Source organism: Scleropages formosus, chromosome 11 (genome assembly GCF_900964775.1).
Source record: "Scleropages formosus chromosome 11, fSclFor1.1, whole genome shotgun sequence".
Classification (NCBI taxonomy): Eukaryota; Metazoa; Chordata; class Actinopteri; order Osteoglossiformes; family Osteoglossidae; genus Scleropages; species Scleropages formosus.
In genome coordinates, this window is record NC_041816.1 from 20800654 (window position 1) to 20812103 (window position 11450).

Sequence of the window (11450 nt, forward strand, 5' to 3'; positions counted from 1 at the left end):
ACACAGAGCGCAAAGCTGGAGGGGGGAGGGGACACACCCAGGACGGGACGCCGGTCCATTGCAAGACACCCCAAGCAGGACCCGAACCCCAGACCCGCCAGAGAGCAGGACCCGGCTAAGCCTGGCTCGCCAAGCGGTTGTTGACGATGGACAGTTACTGAGCTTTGTAGAAAGTTAATTAAGAGCATTATTTGTGGAAGCGTTCTCACTTTACAGCTTTTTTCCCCAAGTGCGTAAAACTTTTGCACAGTACTCTATATAACATAAGGCTCTTTCAGCATAACAGTACATGTAACAAACAATGCAACCACACAGAGCAGGGTTAAATAAACAATCTATCATAAAAAGTAAACCCCTATTAAACAGAAATAGTGTCCTGCCTCCCAGTTGTGCAAATTACTAGTTCAGCTATGTACAGTTTAGTTTGTAGCAGGTTTGCTGGGTGCCAGGTAGTTGAGGGAAATGCACTGTGGCAGCGGAGGGGTTTTAAAAATATGTTTTGCCCCACAAGAAAGTAATTTTCCCGTTACTGATACCGACGTGTTACTTGTGTTAAACTTGTTACAATACAGCATACAGTTATACTTTGTGTCTCAGAAAGTTCAAACATATTTTACAGTCGTAAAAGAAAGGGTCAGTGCAATAGTTTTGTAAACTGTGAGTCATTTTTAGGTAATTACGAGTTTAACACAAACGCTACCGTGCATGTCATTTACTCCATTAAATGGAGTTAATGGCGCATTTGCAGTCATTCCGTGTTTCAACACCATTCTGAACATTTTTGCAGAGCATCACTGCTACTTTACAGCTAATTTTGTGTAGCAGATGATTATTAGTGGTAGAAAAGTCCTTCCTCGTCATTTTTTCTTTTTCTCCCATAGTGTGGCCTTTGGTCGTCCAAAGCACTAAAGGTCACTGTGCCCATGTCTGGGTCAGTTATTATGGCTCACTTCCGCCTCTCAGACTGTCTACAGCATGCCATCTGTTAAAGTGTGCTTTGTGGTAGAGCAAAAGAAAAATGACTGATGGATGGACTGATGAATGAAGGTTTTGCTTTTAGACCAGCATTTTTTTTTTTTTTTCCTGCAGTAAAGGGAAATAAAATACATAGAACAGGTCCTGCACTTACAGTCATTGTGACACAAACAATGGCAGAGATGGCACCATGTGGAAACTACGATGAGGAAAAGTATCAGGCAAGATAAAAGGTTGGTGTGAGTTTTAGAAATGTCACTTTAGGGGTATTATGGTGAGGGTGGGAAGAAAGAGGTCAGAGAAAGTGTAAATGTGGAAAACAGAATGCATCCCGTATTGGCTATACTGTATACGGTTGTAGCGACATGTGTATCGTCGGAATCCAGAGCTCGGGGAAGTTGCTGATTCTCTTACTGAGGTTGCTATAAAGTCGGGACAAACATTAATCAGAGCCACGGCATTAATCGGAGTGAACGAACGCATACCGCACTAGGCTGCTGAAGATTTCTGGAATTTTTCCTTATTAAGGGTTTTTTACAATTTCTTAGTACTTAAACAATGACTGCAAGGTGCCCTCATTAGCTGGCATTTAAAAAGAGAAGGCATGTAATATAGCAGTTGGGTTTTTCCTGCAAAGAATCTTAATGATTCCTCATTGGAAGCCTTCAGGGCTTCGCATGGAGTCTGGTACGTTAGCATTTATCTAGCTGATGCTTTTCTCCAAACAACTAAGTCACGTATGATTATTTGCACATTCATACGGTTGGGTGATTTTCGCTGGAGCAATTTGGGGTAAGGACACCGATCAAGGGAGCGGGCGAGATGAGTTGGAAGATTGCAGGCTGTGTAAAGGTTGCTGTTTGAGGAGAATGGTTGACGAGGTCCGTGGATATGTTGTGTCAGATGGTGGAGTTTGTCAGTGTAGGAGCTGTGCCTACAGGTAGGTATACAAACTGCACAGTCAGCAACACGTCTCCCGGCAGAGCAGTAAAACATGGTCATGACACAAAAATGAAAAAAAAATATATATATATACGAGAATTATAATATGTGTGCAGTCAGGTTTCATCGCTCGTGTTTTTGCTGAAGCAATAGGAAAGTACTGTTTTGGGAGCTTTAGTATGTCATAGTTTATATGCATTCATTGTAAACATTTACATACACGGGGTCGCGGGAACCCAACCCGGCAACCTAGGGCATAAGGCCAGAGGGGGAGGGGACACACCCAAGACAGGACGCCAGTTCATCACAAGGCACCGCAAGCGGAACTTGAACCCCAGACCTACTGGAGAGCAGGACCTGGTCCAACCTACTGCTCCACTGCACCTCCCTGTAAACAGTTAATGCATATAAAATGTATGTTAATGTTTGCGTACTTTTAAAAAAAAATTCTAGGAAAGTGATCAGGATTAGTCTCTCCTGAGTTTTATGCAACTACTCGTGCGATGAACATCGGTGCATAAAGTGGAAAGAAACAAATTACGTTTACTTAAGAATCACATGTCTGCAACTATGTCTCGCTTTCTCCTAATCTAATGAACACATTGTATCTTCTCTGAAATGCTTGTTGCTGGGGGGTGTGGTGGCACAGTGGGTTGACATGGGTCCTGCTCTCTGGTGGGTCTGGGGTTCGAGTCCTGCTTGGGGTGCCTTGTGATGGGTTGGCATCCTGTCCTGGGTGTGTCCCCTCCCCCTCCAGCCTTGTGCCCTCAGTTGCCAGGTTAGGCTCCAGCTCCCTGTGACCCTGTATGGGACAAGTGGTTCTGAAAATGTGTTTGTCGCTTTGGAGAAAAGCATCTGGTAAATGTACAAAATTTTCCTTCAGGGAGGGTGGTGGTGCTCTCTGGTGGGTCTGGGGTTCGAGTCCTGCTTGGGGTGCCTTGTAATGGACTGACATCCTGTCCTGGGTGTGTCCCCTGCACCCTGTGTTGCCAGGTTTGGCTCCAGCTCACCACAACCCAACTCAGGACAAGCAGCATCAGACTCTGTGTGTGTGTATATATTTTCCTTTGCTTAGTAGGTTTTATAACCACACGTTTTACCGGTATTTGTGGAACTTTCTACTCTTTGCCAGTACATATGAGGCCCGTTCTCAGAGGTACTACATCGCTGTAGAATTTTAAGGTGCAAGGTTTTGTTCAAGATTATTCTACATGGTTTCCATGCCAAGGGAGGGAGCAGAAATGGTTTTTGTGGTGCAAACTCCATACGGCGTGAGATGGATTCAAACCTCACTTCCAGCGATCAGTTCAGGAACTGTGAGGCTCTGGCATTACCTGCTGCGCCACCATGCCGTACTTCCATACCGGTTGCACACCATTGTTATTTCTTCCTCAGTTTTGCAGTAGTTTTACCCTGTTTATCTCCTATTAGAGTTATTTTAGAAGTTATTTCCAATACGTGAAAATAGCTGAAGTAATGAAAATGAGAGGCCTTTATGGTGATTTATCGTCAGCAACATGTAGAGCTTCTCATTTGTTCCACAGATGGTCATGGTGCAGAGTCAGAGGAGAGGTTAATGAACTGGCTGCTGCATAAGGAGCGGTACAACAAGCTGATCCGTCCTGCCATCAACCGAACGGAACGTGTCACCATCAGACTGCAGGTGTCCCTTGCCCAGCTCATCAGCGTGGTGAGCGAGAGTGTGTGTGTGTGTGTGTGTGTGTTTTGTAGAATGTGGATCCATCAGCACTCGTGGACAAAGTGAGGCAGCATGTCTGCTCACGTCTTTTTTTTTTGGACGCTGCCACATTCTGTTTGGTAGCAGGATAAAACCCGCCCTGCCCTTTCCTTTTCCAGGGAAAGCCTGTCCTGGCACTTCAGAGCCACCATTAACCTGCCATAGCAGTCCGCTTTAAGGGGTGTTTCCTGACCCTGGACACGCACACCCACTATTTAGGGGCACTTAGTAATTCAGATTGCCTTGTAAAGTCTCAGAGCACAAATGTGATTGAATTATTTGTTTTTACACTGACTGACATCTTCAATCAGAGACTCACAGTTGGTCATCTCTGGATTTTTACACCAGTTATTCATCCAGCAGATACTTTTCTTCAAAGCAGCTTACAATTATTTGCTTATTTATACAGCTGGGTAAGTTTTTTTTTCAGGAAGCAACTCAGGGTAAGTACTTTGTTCAAGTAAACTACAGCTGGAGGTGAGACTCACACCTCTGACCTTTAGAGCCAAAGGTAGCAGCTCTAACTACCACGCTACCAGCCGCACACAGGATTTTTAATATGTAAAAGGCGGAGGAAGAGGGTAACACGATAAAGTACGAAATGCAGTCGATGCTCAGATGCAATGAGTGCAGTTTTACCAAAATATGGGTGCTCAGTTGATTCATCTGTTGTGAAGTCTTTCTAACAAAGTGTGATTTCTGAAGGGATGCAGTATTACGCCGTGGTAGAAATGAGTTCCGGTCTAACGTAGACTCTCCTTGTTAGAACGAGAGGGAGCAGATCATGACGACCAACGTCTGGTTAACTCAGGTAAGCGCTGAAAATAAAATCTGCTGAAATGTAAATCATAACAAACTGCCAGTGACCCTCGGGTTTAAACGCACGTCATTCCGAACACTGAAAAAAATTAAGGTTCAATTACCTTAACTATTAATTATTAATCAATAAATCAGTTAACCATGTAAATAATTCTTCACATTTCCATATATTTGTTTAGCTGACACGTTTCTCTCAAGCAACTTAAATAATAACTAATTTATACACCGGGGTAATTTTTATTTCACTGGAGGGTAAATACCTTACTCAAGGGTACTAGAGCAAGAGGCAGAATCCAAGGCTCAAAGTCCTTTGAGTGCAAGTTGGTAACTCTATAATGAGTTCACAAATAGGAATTTGTGATATGAAGTGGTAACGTAAAGCCCTTTCTCTAGAATTGGATTGACTACAGACTTTCATGGGATCCCTCCGAATACGATGGGATAGACAAGATAAGAATTCCTTCACGACACATATGGCTCCCAGACATCGTGCTGTACAACAAGTAAGTGCAACACCCTCGACAGGTTGACTTCTCTCGAAAGTTGTTCAGGTCTCATTTTTTACAGATGCATATAATGGGAGGTTACTCCGATTTAAATTGTAACAGAAAATTACATGCAGACTCATAAAATATTTTGCAGTAATTGCCCTCACGTGCTTCTCCTCTCTTTCCTGACATCTTATTTCTAGTGCGGATGGCACATATGAAGTCACTGTCTTCACCAATGTCATCGTCCAGTTCAACGGGAGTATCTTCTGGCTCCCACCAGCCATCTACAAGAGCGCCTGCAAGATTGAGGTGAAGCACTTCCCCTTCGACCAGCAGAACTGCACACTCAAGTTCCGCTCATGGACCTACGACTACACTGAGATCGACCTGGTGCTGAAGAGCGATGTGGCCAGCATGGATGACTTCACCCCCAGTGGGGAATGGGACATTCTGGCCCTCCCAGGCAGACGGACAGTCAACCCTGCAGATCCCACCTATGTGGATGTCACCTATGACTTCATCATCAAGAGGAAACCCCTCTTTTACACCATTAACTTGATCATCCCATGTGTGCTCATCACCTCGCTCGCCATCCTGGTCTTCTACCTGCCTTCCGACTGTGGTGAAAAGATGACCCTCTGCATCTCTGTGCTGCTGGCACTTACTGTCTTCCTGCTACTGATCTCCAAGATCGTGCCCCCCACATCGCTGGACGTGCCCCTGATCGGAAAATATCTGATGTTTACCATGGTGCTAGTGACCTTCTCCATCATCACCAGTGTGTGTGTGCTCAATGTACACCACCGCTCACCCAGTACCCACACCATGCCAACCTGGGTCAAACTGCTCTTCCTCGTAAAGCTCCCTGGCCTGCTCTTTATGAGACGCCCGCAGAACAACTCTGCGCGACGGTGTCTTCGAGAGCAGCGGCGGCTCCGGGAGCAAAGGGACGCGCTAGGCATGGCGTGCTCAACCCCTCCCCCAAAAACTATCTCGTCCTCTTCCGTGCGCTCTACACTGGGGCGATCGGGGGGCAAGAGCACAGCCCCGTTTGCACTCAATTCGTCCCTAAGGAAGGGCGAACCACGTCCCACAGATCCCCACACAGATGGGCTCTCCTCATTGTACAATCTGCATCAGCGAGCGCTTTCGGACTGGGGGGCCGATGTGCAGGAGGCTGTGGACGGCGTGCGATTTGTAGCTGACCACATGATGGGAGATGATGATGACCAGAGCGTAAGTTGAATTGTGAAACTTTAATAAAGAGTAACAAGGAACATGGAAGGACTTGGGTTTGAGGAGCCAGGCTTAAACTTGCAATGACATACACTATAGGCGTGTGACTTCTGTGGCATGATAATACACGGGTTAAAATGAACAATACTTATTTGTCCGGAGACTGTCCTTTTGCCGTTATGCCTGTCAGCACGTCATTGAGTGTTTTCCATCAGGGAGTGGAAGTCCTCTCCATCCCACGTTGAGGTCCACTTGTGTCCCTTTCCGTCCTCAGGTTATCGAGGACTGGAAGTATGTGGCCATGGTGGTGGACAGGATGTTCCTCTGGATCTTTGTCATCGTGTGTGTGGTGGGCACCCTGGGGCTCTTCCTGCAGCCCCTCTTTCAGCAGCAGCCCATGCCGATGCAGCAGCACAGCAGAGAGACGCCGAGGAGAGACGGACATCGACGCTGAATCGAACGGTCTGCTTTGAGTCCGGCTGCTCCGGCTCTGTGCCGTTATCTCTACGGTAATTACATACAGCGTTTGAAATGTGCATAAAGACTGACTTTGTCAACATGGAAGTGATTATTGACACTTCTGCAACTAGTGTAGGTCAGAGAGGTCTCAGAGAGCCTCTTTTATTAGGGAACTCTAGTAAAGCGATCAGCCCACTGGCACATGCTGTCTTGTCTGTTAACAGTCTTCACTGTCACCCAAAAAATATTATTGTCTGTTGCTGTACATTTAGGTTTCTTCTGTATTTCTACTTATTTTGCATTATTCAGCGTCTAAACGTTTCTGTGTTTGCCGGAAAGCTGTTGAATTCACGTGTGACAGAGGAATGTATTTATGTCAGTTTCACAGGTGTAAAGTGTTAATAAATCTGGTGTTAGTCTTCCTCTCTCTGTGACTCAGAATGAAACTGAAAAAGATACATATTTACAAGGATGGAAAATGAAACACAATGTTGTAATCAATTTTACCCATTTACTTATGGAAATCTAGAACAATCATTGTTTATTCAGCTAAATATTGCACAATAATATATATGATGTAATGATTCAAAACTACAAATAATACTTCACTGTTCCAGAGAAGCCATCAATTTATCGAAAACCATTAATTATTCATAATTTGCAACTGCAAAATATTTCAAAAGTAATAAGAAATATTAGATGCTGTGAAGGTTCGATTTAGTTTAAATAAATCCAAATTTCTATATGACTGAAATTGTTTTGTGTGCTTATTATTGTGTTCATCAGCTCATAACTTTTTTGCGTGTGTGTGCGTGGTTGATTGGAGTGGGACGGGGCACAGGGGTGTGGAGGTGCAGCGGGCTTGACTGGGTCCTGCTCGCCAGTGGGTCTGGGGTTCGAGTCCTGCTTGGGGTGCCTTGCGAGGGACTGGCATCCCGTCTGGGGTGCGTCCCCTCCCAGCCTCGCATCCTGTGCTGCTGGGATAGGCTCCGGCTCGCCGTGACCCTGCTTGGGATGGGCGGCTTCAGACAGTGTGTGGATGATTAGCCATTTATAAAAAAAATATAATAGAATTCAATTGTGAGTTTTGCAGTTATTCTATTATCGTGTTCATTTTATATTATTTATTATGCCATATTCTCATTGTTTTATTAAGCAATATACTGATTTTAATTTTCAACGTTATATTTAATGCATATAAATTGTGATTTATTTTATTAAAGTCCCCTTGTTGGTCAGTGAGCAGTTTTATTGTTTTTCCTAATTACAATGCAGTGGTAGGTAAGAAGGGGGGTGCGGTGGCGCAGTGGGTTGGACCACAGTCCTCCTCTCCGGTGGGTCTGGGGTTCGAGTCCCGCTTGGGGTGCCTTGCGACGGACTGGCGTCCCGTCCTGGGTGTGTCCCCTCCCCCTATGGCCTTACGCCCTGTGTTGCCGGGTAGGCTCCGGTTCCCCGTGACCCTGTATGGGACGAGCGGTTCTGAAAATGTGTGTGTGTGTGTGTGGTAGGTAAGAGGGGTTTGGTACATGACACACCAGTAACGTGTGTGTGTCCATTGCGAGAATCACGATGCGCCATCTACTGGTGACACTGGGTATCGCCGCACTCACTGCTACTGCAAATACTGTACCGACCGCTTCCACTGAACATTTACTAGTCTATTTAGAATGACTTCAGTGTTTTCAAAAGGTAAGAACTGATTTATTGAAACCTGTGTGGAACTGGGTTACATAACTGATTTCAATCAAATCTACTGTGACAGTTTAATGGGCGGCACAGTGAGTAGTGCTGCTGCCTCGCGAGAGGACTTGGGTTCGATCCCCGCTCAGTCTGTGTGGAGTCTGCATGTTCTCCCCGTGTCTGTGTAGGTTTCTTCTAGATGCTCTGGTTTCCTCCCACAGTCCAAAGACACGCTGTTCAGGTTCCCCCATAGTGTGTGAGTGACAGAGAGCGTGTGTTCCACTGATGTATGGATGAGTGACCCAGTGTAAGTAGTGTATCTAGCAGTGTAAGTCACCACGGTGAATAAGGTGTTCATTCGAGTTCGTTAGAAGTCACTTTGGAGAAAAGCGTCTGCTAAATAAATAAATGTAAAGTTAATATGCACATAGATGAGATGCAGCATAAAGAAAATTAATGACTATGCGGTTTGACGGTTAAAAGCATAGGGCAATGCGAGTGCAGCCTATATGAGGTCTTCTCCTCACACTGATTAATTATCTAGATTGCAATATCTGTAACTAAACAATATTGGAATAACACACTTTTCCTCACAAACAATAAAACAAATTTAGTGACAGCATACTACAGTTTTTGCTTCTCAGCTTTTTTATAGCACAAAATTAAGGAAAAATGAAGTGGGAAATTATATTTACAAAAATATATGTGTTATGTTGGAATTGCACACATATCAGCTCAATAAACACGTGAGTCCAGTTTCTGCTGATCATATGAGATCGTAAGTACTGTTAGAATTTTTTTTTACACTCCCTTAACCACCAATACCCCCCCGCCAACAACAATACACCGTGATACCCATCTAAGAGTACTCAACAGTTCTACTCAACACCTACACAATATCCTGACCCTACTCAACAACACCATTAAATATGGTGATTTACAATTTTTTATAAATTATAACTTCTCATCTACACATAATAAATCTTTGCAATGAAAGGTTCCTGCTCTTTCATTATGCTGAGGATTGGCATACTGCATAATTACGATATTGATTGCAAAGAAAGGAGTGGGAAGCACATTGCAGAATAGAAATAAAGATTCATCAGTTCTTTTTGATGATGTGCCATTCCAGTACCTCCAGTTCTTGTGTAGCTTATAAGATGCTTTACCCTCATTTTTATCGTTAAGTGTACGAAACAAACACAGCGAGACCCCCTCCTGCGTTCATGTTGCAAAAAATAATTCAACTTTTGTCATTTTTAATCAATAACTCTGAGTTTTATCACACACTCCTACCAAGGTCACCAAATAATGTAGCATGAATTATTCCAGTGAAAATGCCCTTGTGTATGAATTAATAAATCATTGCAAATCTTATTATTTAACATTTTGAGTTATGTTGGGCAAAGTCAACTAAGTAAGGTTGAGCAACATGATGCACTTATTTAGTTGAATTTTTCTTAGGTGTTGTGTAAAACTATTCGTTCACATCACACCCCATCTGATCTTAGTGAGTTTAAACATTTGCATAGCTGGTTCCTTCTAAATATTTTAATTTATGGTAATTAGCTAGGCATCTGTGCACATTGATTTTATATAAGCTAGTAGCTCAGTCTATGCGATGTGAGAATAACGCGAGGTTCATTTAACTGGAAACACTTACGGCGCAGTTCTGAACCTAGGGCCTTCAGATGTTCACCCAGGCTAACAGATGGAATTGCTCAGGTGCGGCTCCATGCTGGACCAGGCTCAGTAGTCCAGGCTATTGCTCTCAGAGACATTGGTCAGCATGTGGCCAAAAAAAAAGGTCCAGTATTTTTCCATTCGCATTCTAGGTGCTTTAAATCACATGAGGGAGACTGCATGTCCATCAGTCCTGCCCCTAGTCACCAGCTAGCAAACATACAGTATAGGCAGCGCAGCAAGAAGACGTGGGTTCCATCCTCGCCGGTATGTGTGCAGTTTGCATGTTCTTCCCTGTGTCTGTGTGGGTTTCCTCCCACAGTCCAAAGACATGCTGCTGAGGTTCACTCACGGTGTGTGAGTGACAGAGAGAGTGTGTTCCACTGATGTATGGATGAGTGACCCAGTGTAAGTAGTGTATCTAGCAGCGTAAGTCACCTTGGTGAATAAGGTGTGTGGGCTCATAACACTACATAGAACTCATTGGAAGTCGCTTTGGAGAAAAGTGTCTGATAAATAAAGTAACATAAAGATATGTAAATACAAGCACTATTTATGAGGATATGTTCAACTGTTCACAAGATGAGATAAAAATTACCTACTATATATGCAACAAATTGATGTCTCAGCAGAGGCTTGAATTAAACCACACACACACACACTTTCTGAACCACTCATCCCATATGGGGGTCGCGGGGAACCAGAGCCTACCCAGCAACACAGGGCGTAAGGCCGGAGGGGGAGGGGACACACCCAGGATGGGACGCCAGTCCGTCGCAAGGCACCCCCAGTGGGACTCGAACCCCAGACCCACTGGAGAGCAGGACCCGGTCCAACCCACTGCGCCACCGCACCCCCCTGAATTAAACTAAAAAAAACGTAAAATTTCATCTAATTTTTCTTTGTTGCTGTGAGTAAAAGTTGATCTGCTGTACGATTTCTTCAGGCTGGAACAGCTGATGCTTTCAAAATTGAAGCATAGGGAAGTATCTCATCTATTCTATGTGCATATTCATACAGGCCTGGAGACAGTTGGGGTTTGCAAACATTTTATCGTATCTGTAAAACCAATTACTGATGTTATTCACGTGTTACTCACATGGGCCTTAACAGACCTGTTTTAGGTTTGACCATACTTATAATAACAGGAGTGGGACATAAATCTGCATTCAAATTTTGTCATACAGTAAATATTGCACATCATATTCATGCGTACAGTGAGTGATGCTATATGTGTTGATTCAAAGAATGTGGGAGTTAGGTGTTCTAGTGCTTTTAACAGTATAACGAGGCCACAGGCGTGAACAAGTGTGACAACTGATCATTGTCACAGGGTAGCCACACACAAACATTCACAAGCTGCAGGTAATACAGAGTGGTCGATTCCTATGAACTGAATGTCTGTGGAGTGTGGGAGGAAACCAGAG

The 11450-nt window shown here is 44.1% G+C and overlaps 1 protein-coding gene across 1 annotated transcript; it reads left to right on the forward strand.

Moving 5' to 3' along the window:
- Nucleotides 1-3469: 3469 nt before the first annotated feature.
- LOC108940901 (neuronal acetylcholine receptor subunit beta-4-like) lies at nt 3470-6655 on the forward strand. Its single transcript, XM_029256371.1, has 5 exons — nt 3470-3607; nt 4422-4466; nt 4868-4977; nt 5166-6201; nt 6476-6655. Exons 1-5 carry the CDS (start codon nt 3494-3496, stop codon nt 6653-6655), a joined length of 1485 nt encoding a protein of 494 aa, XP_029112204.1. The 5' UTR covers nt 3470-3493.
- The last annotated feature ends 4795 nt before the right edge of the window (nt 6656-11450 follow it).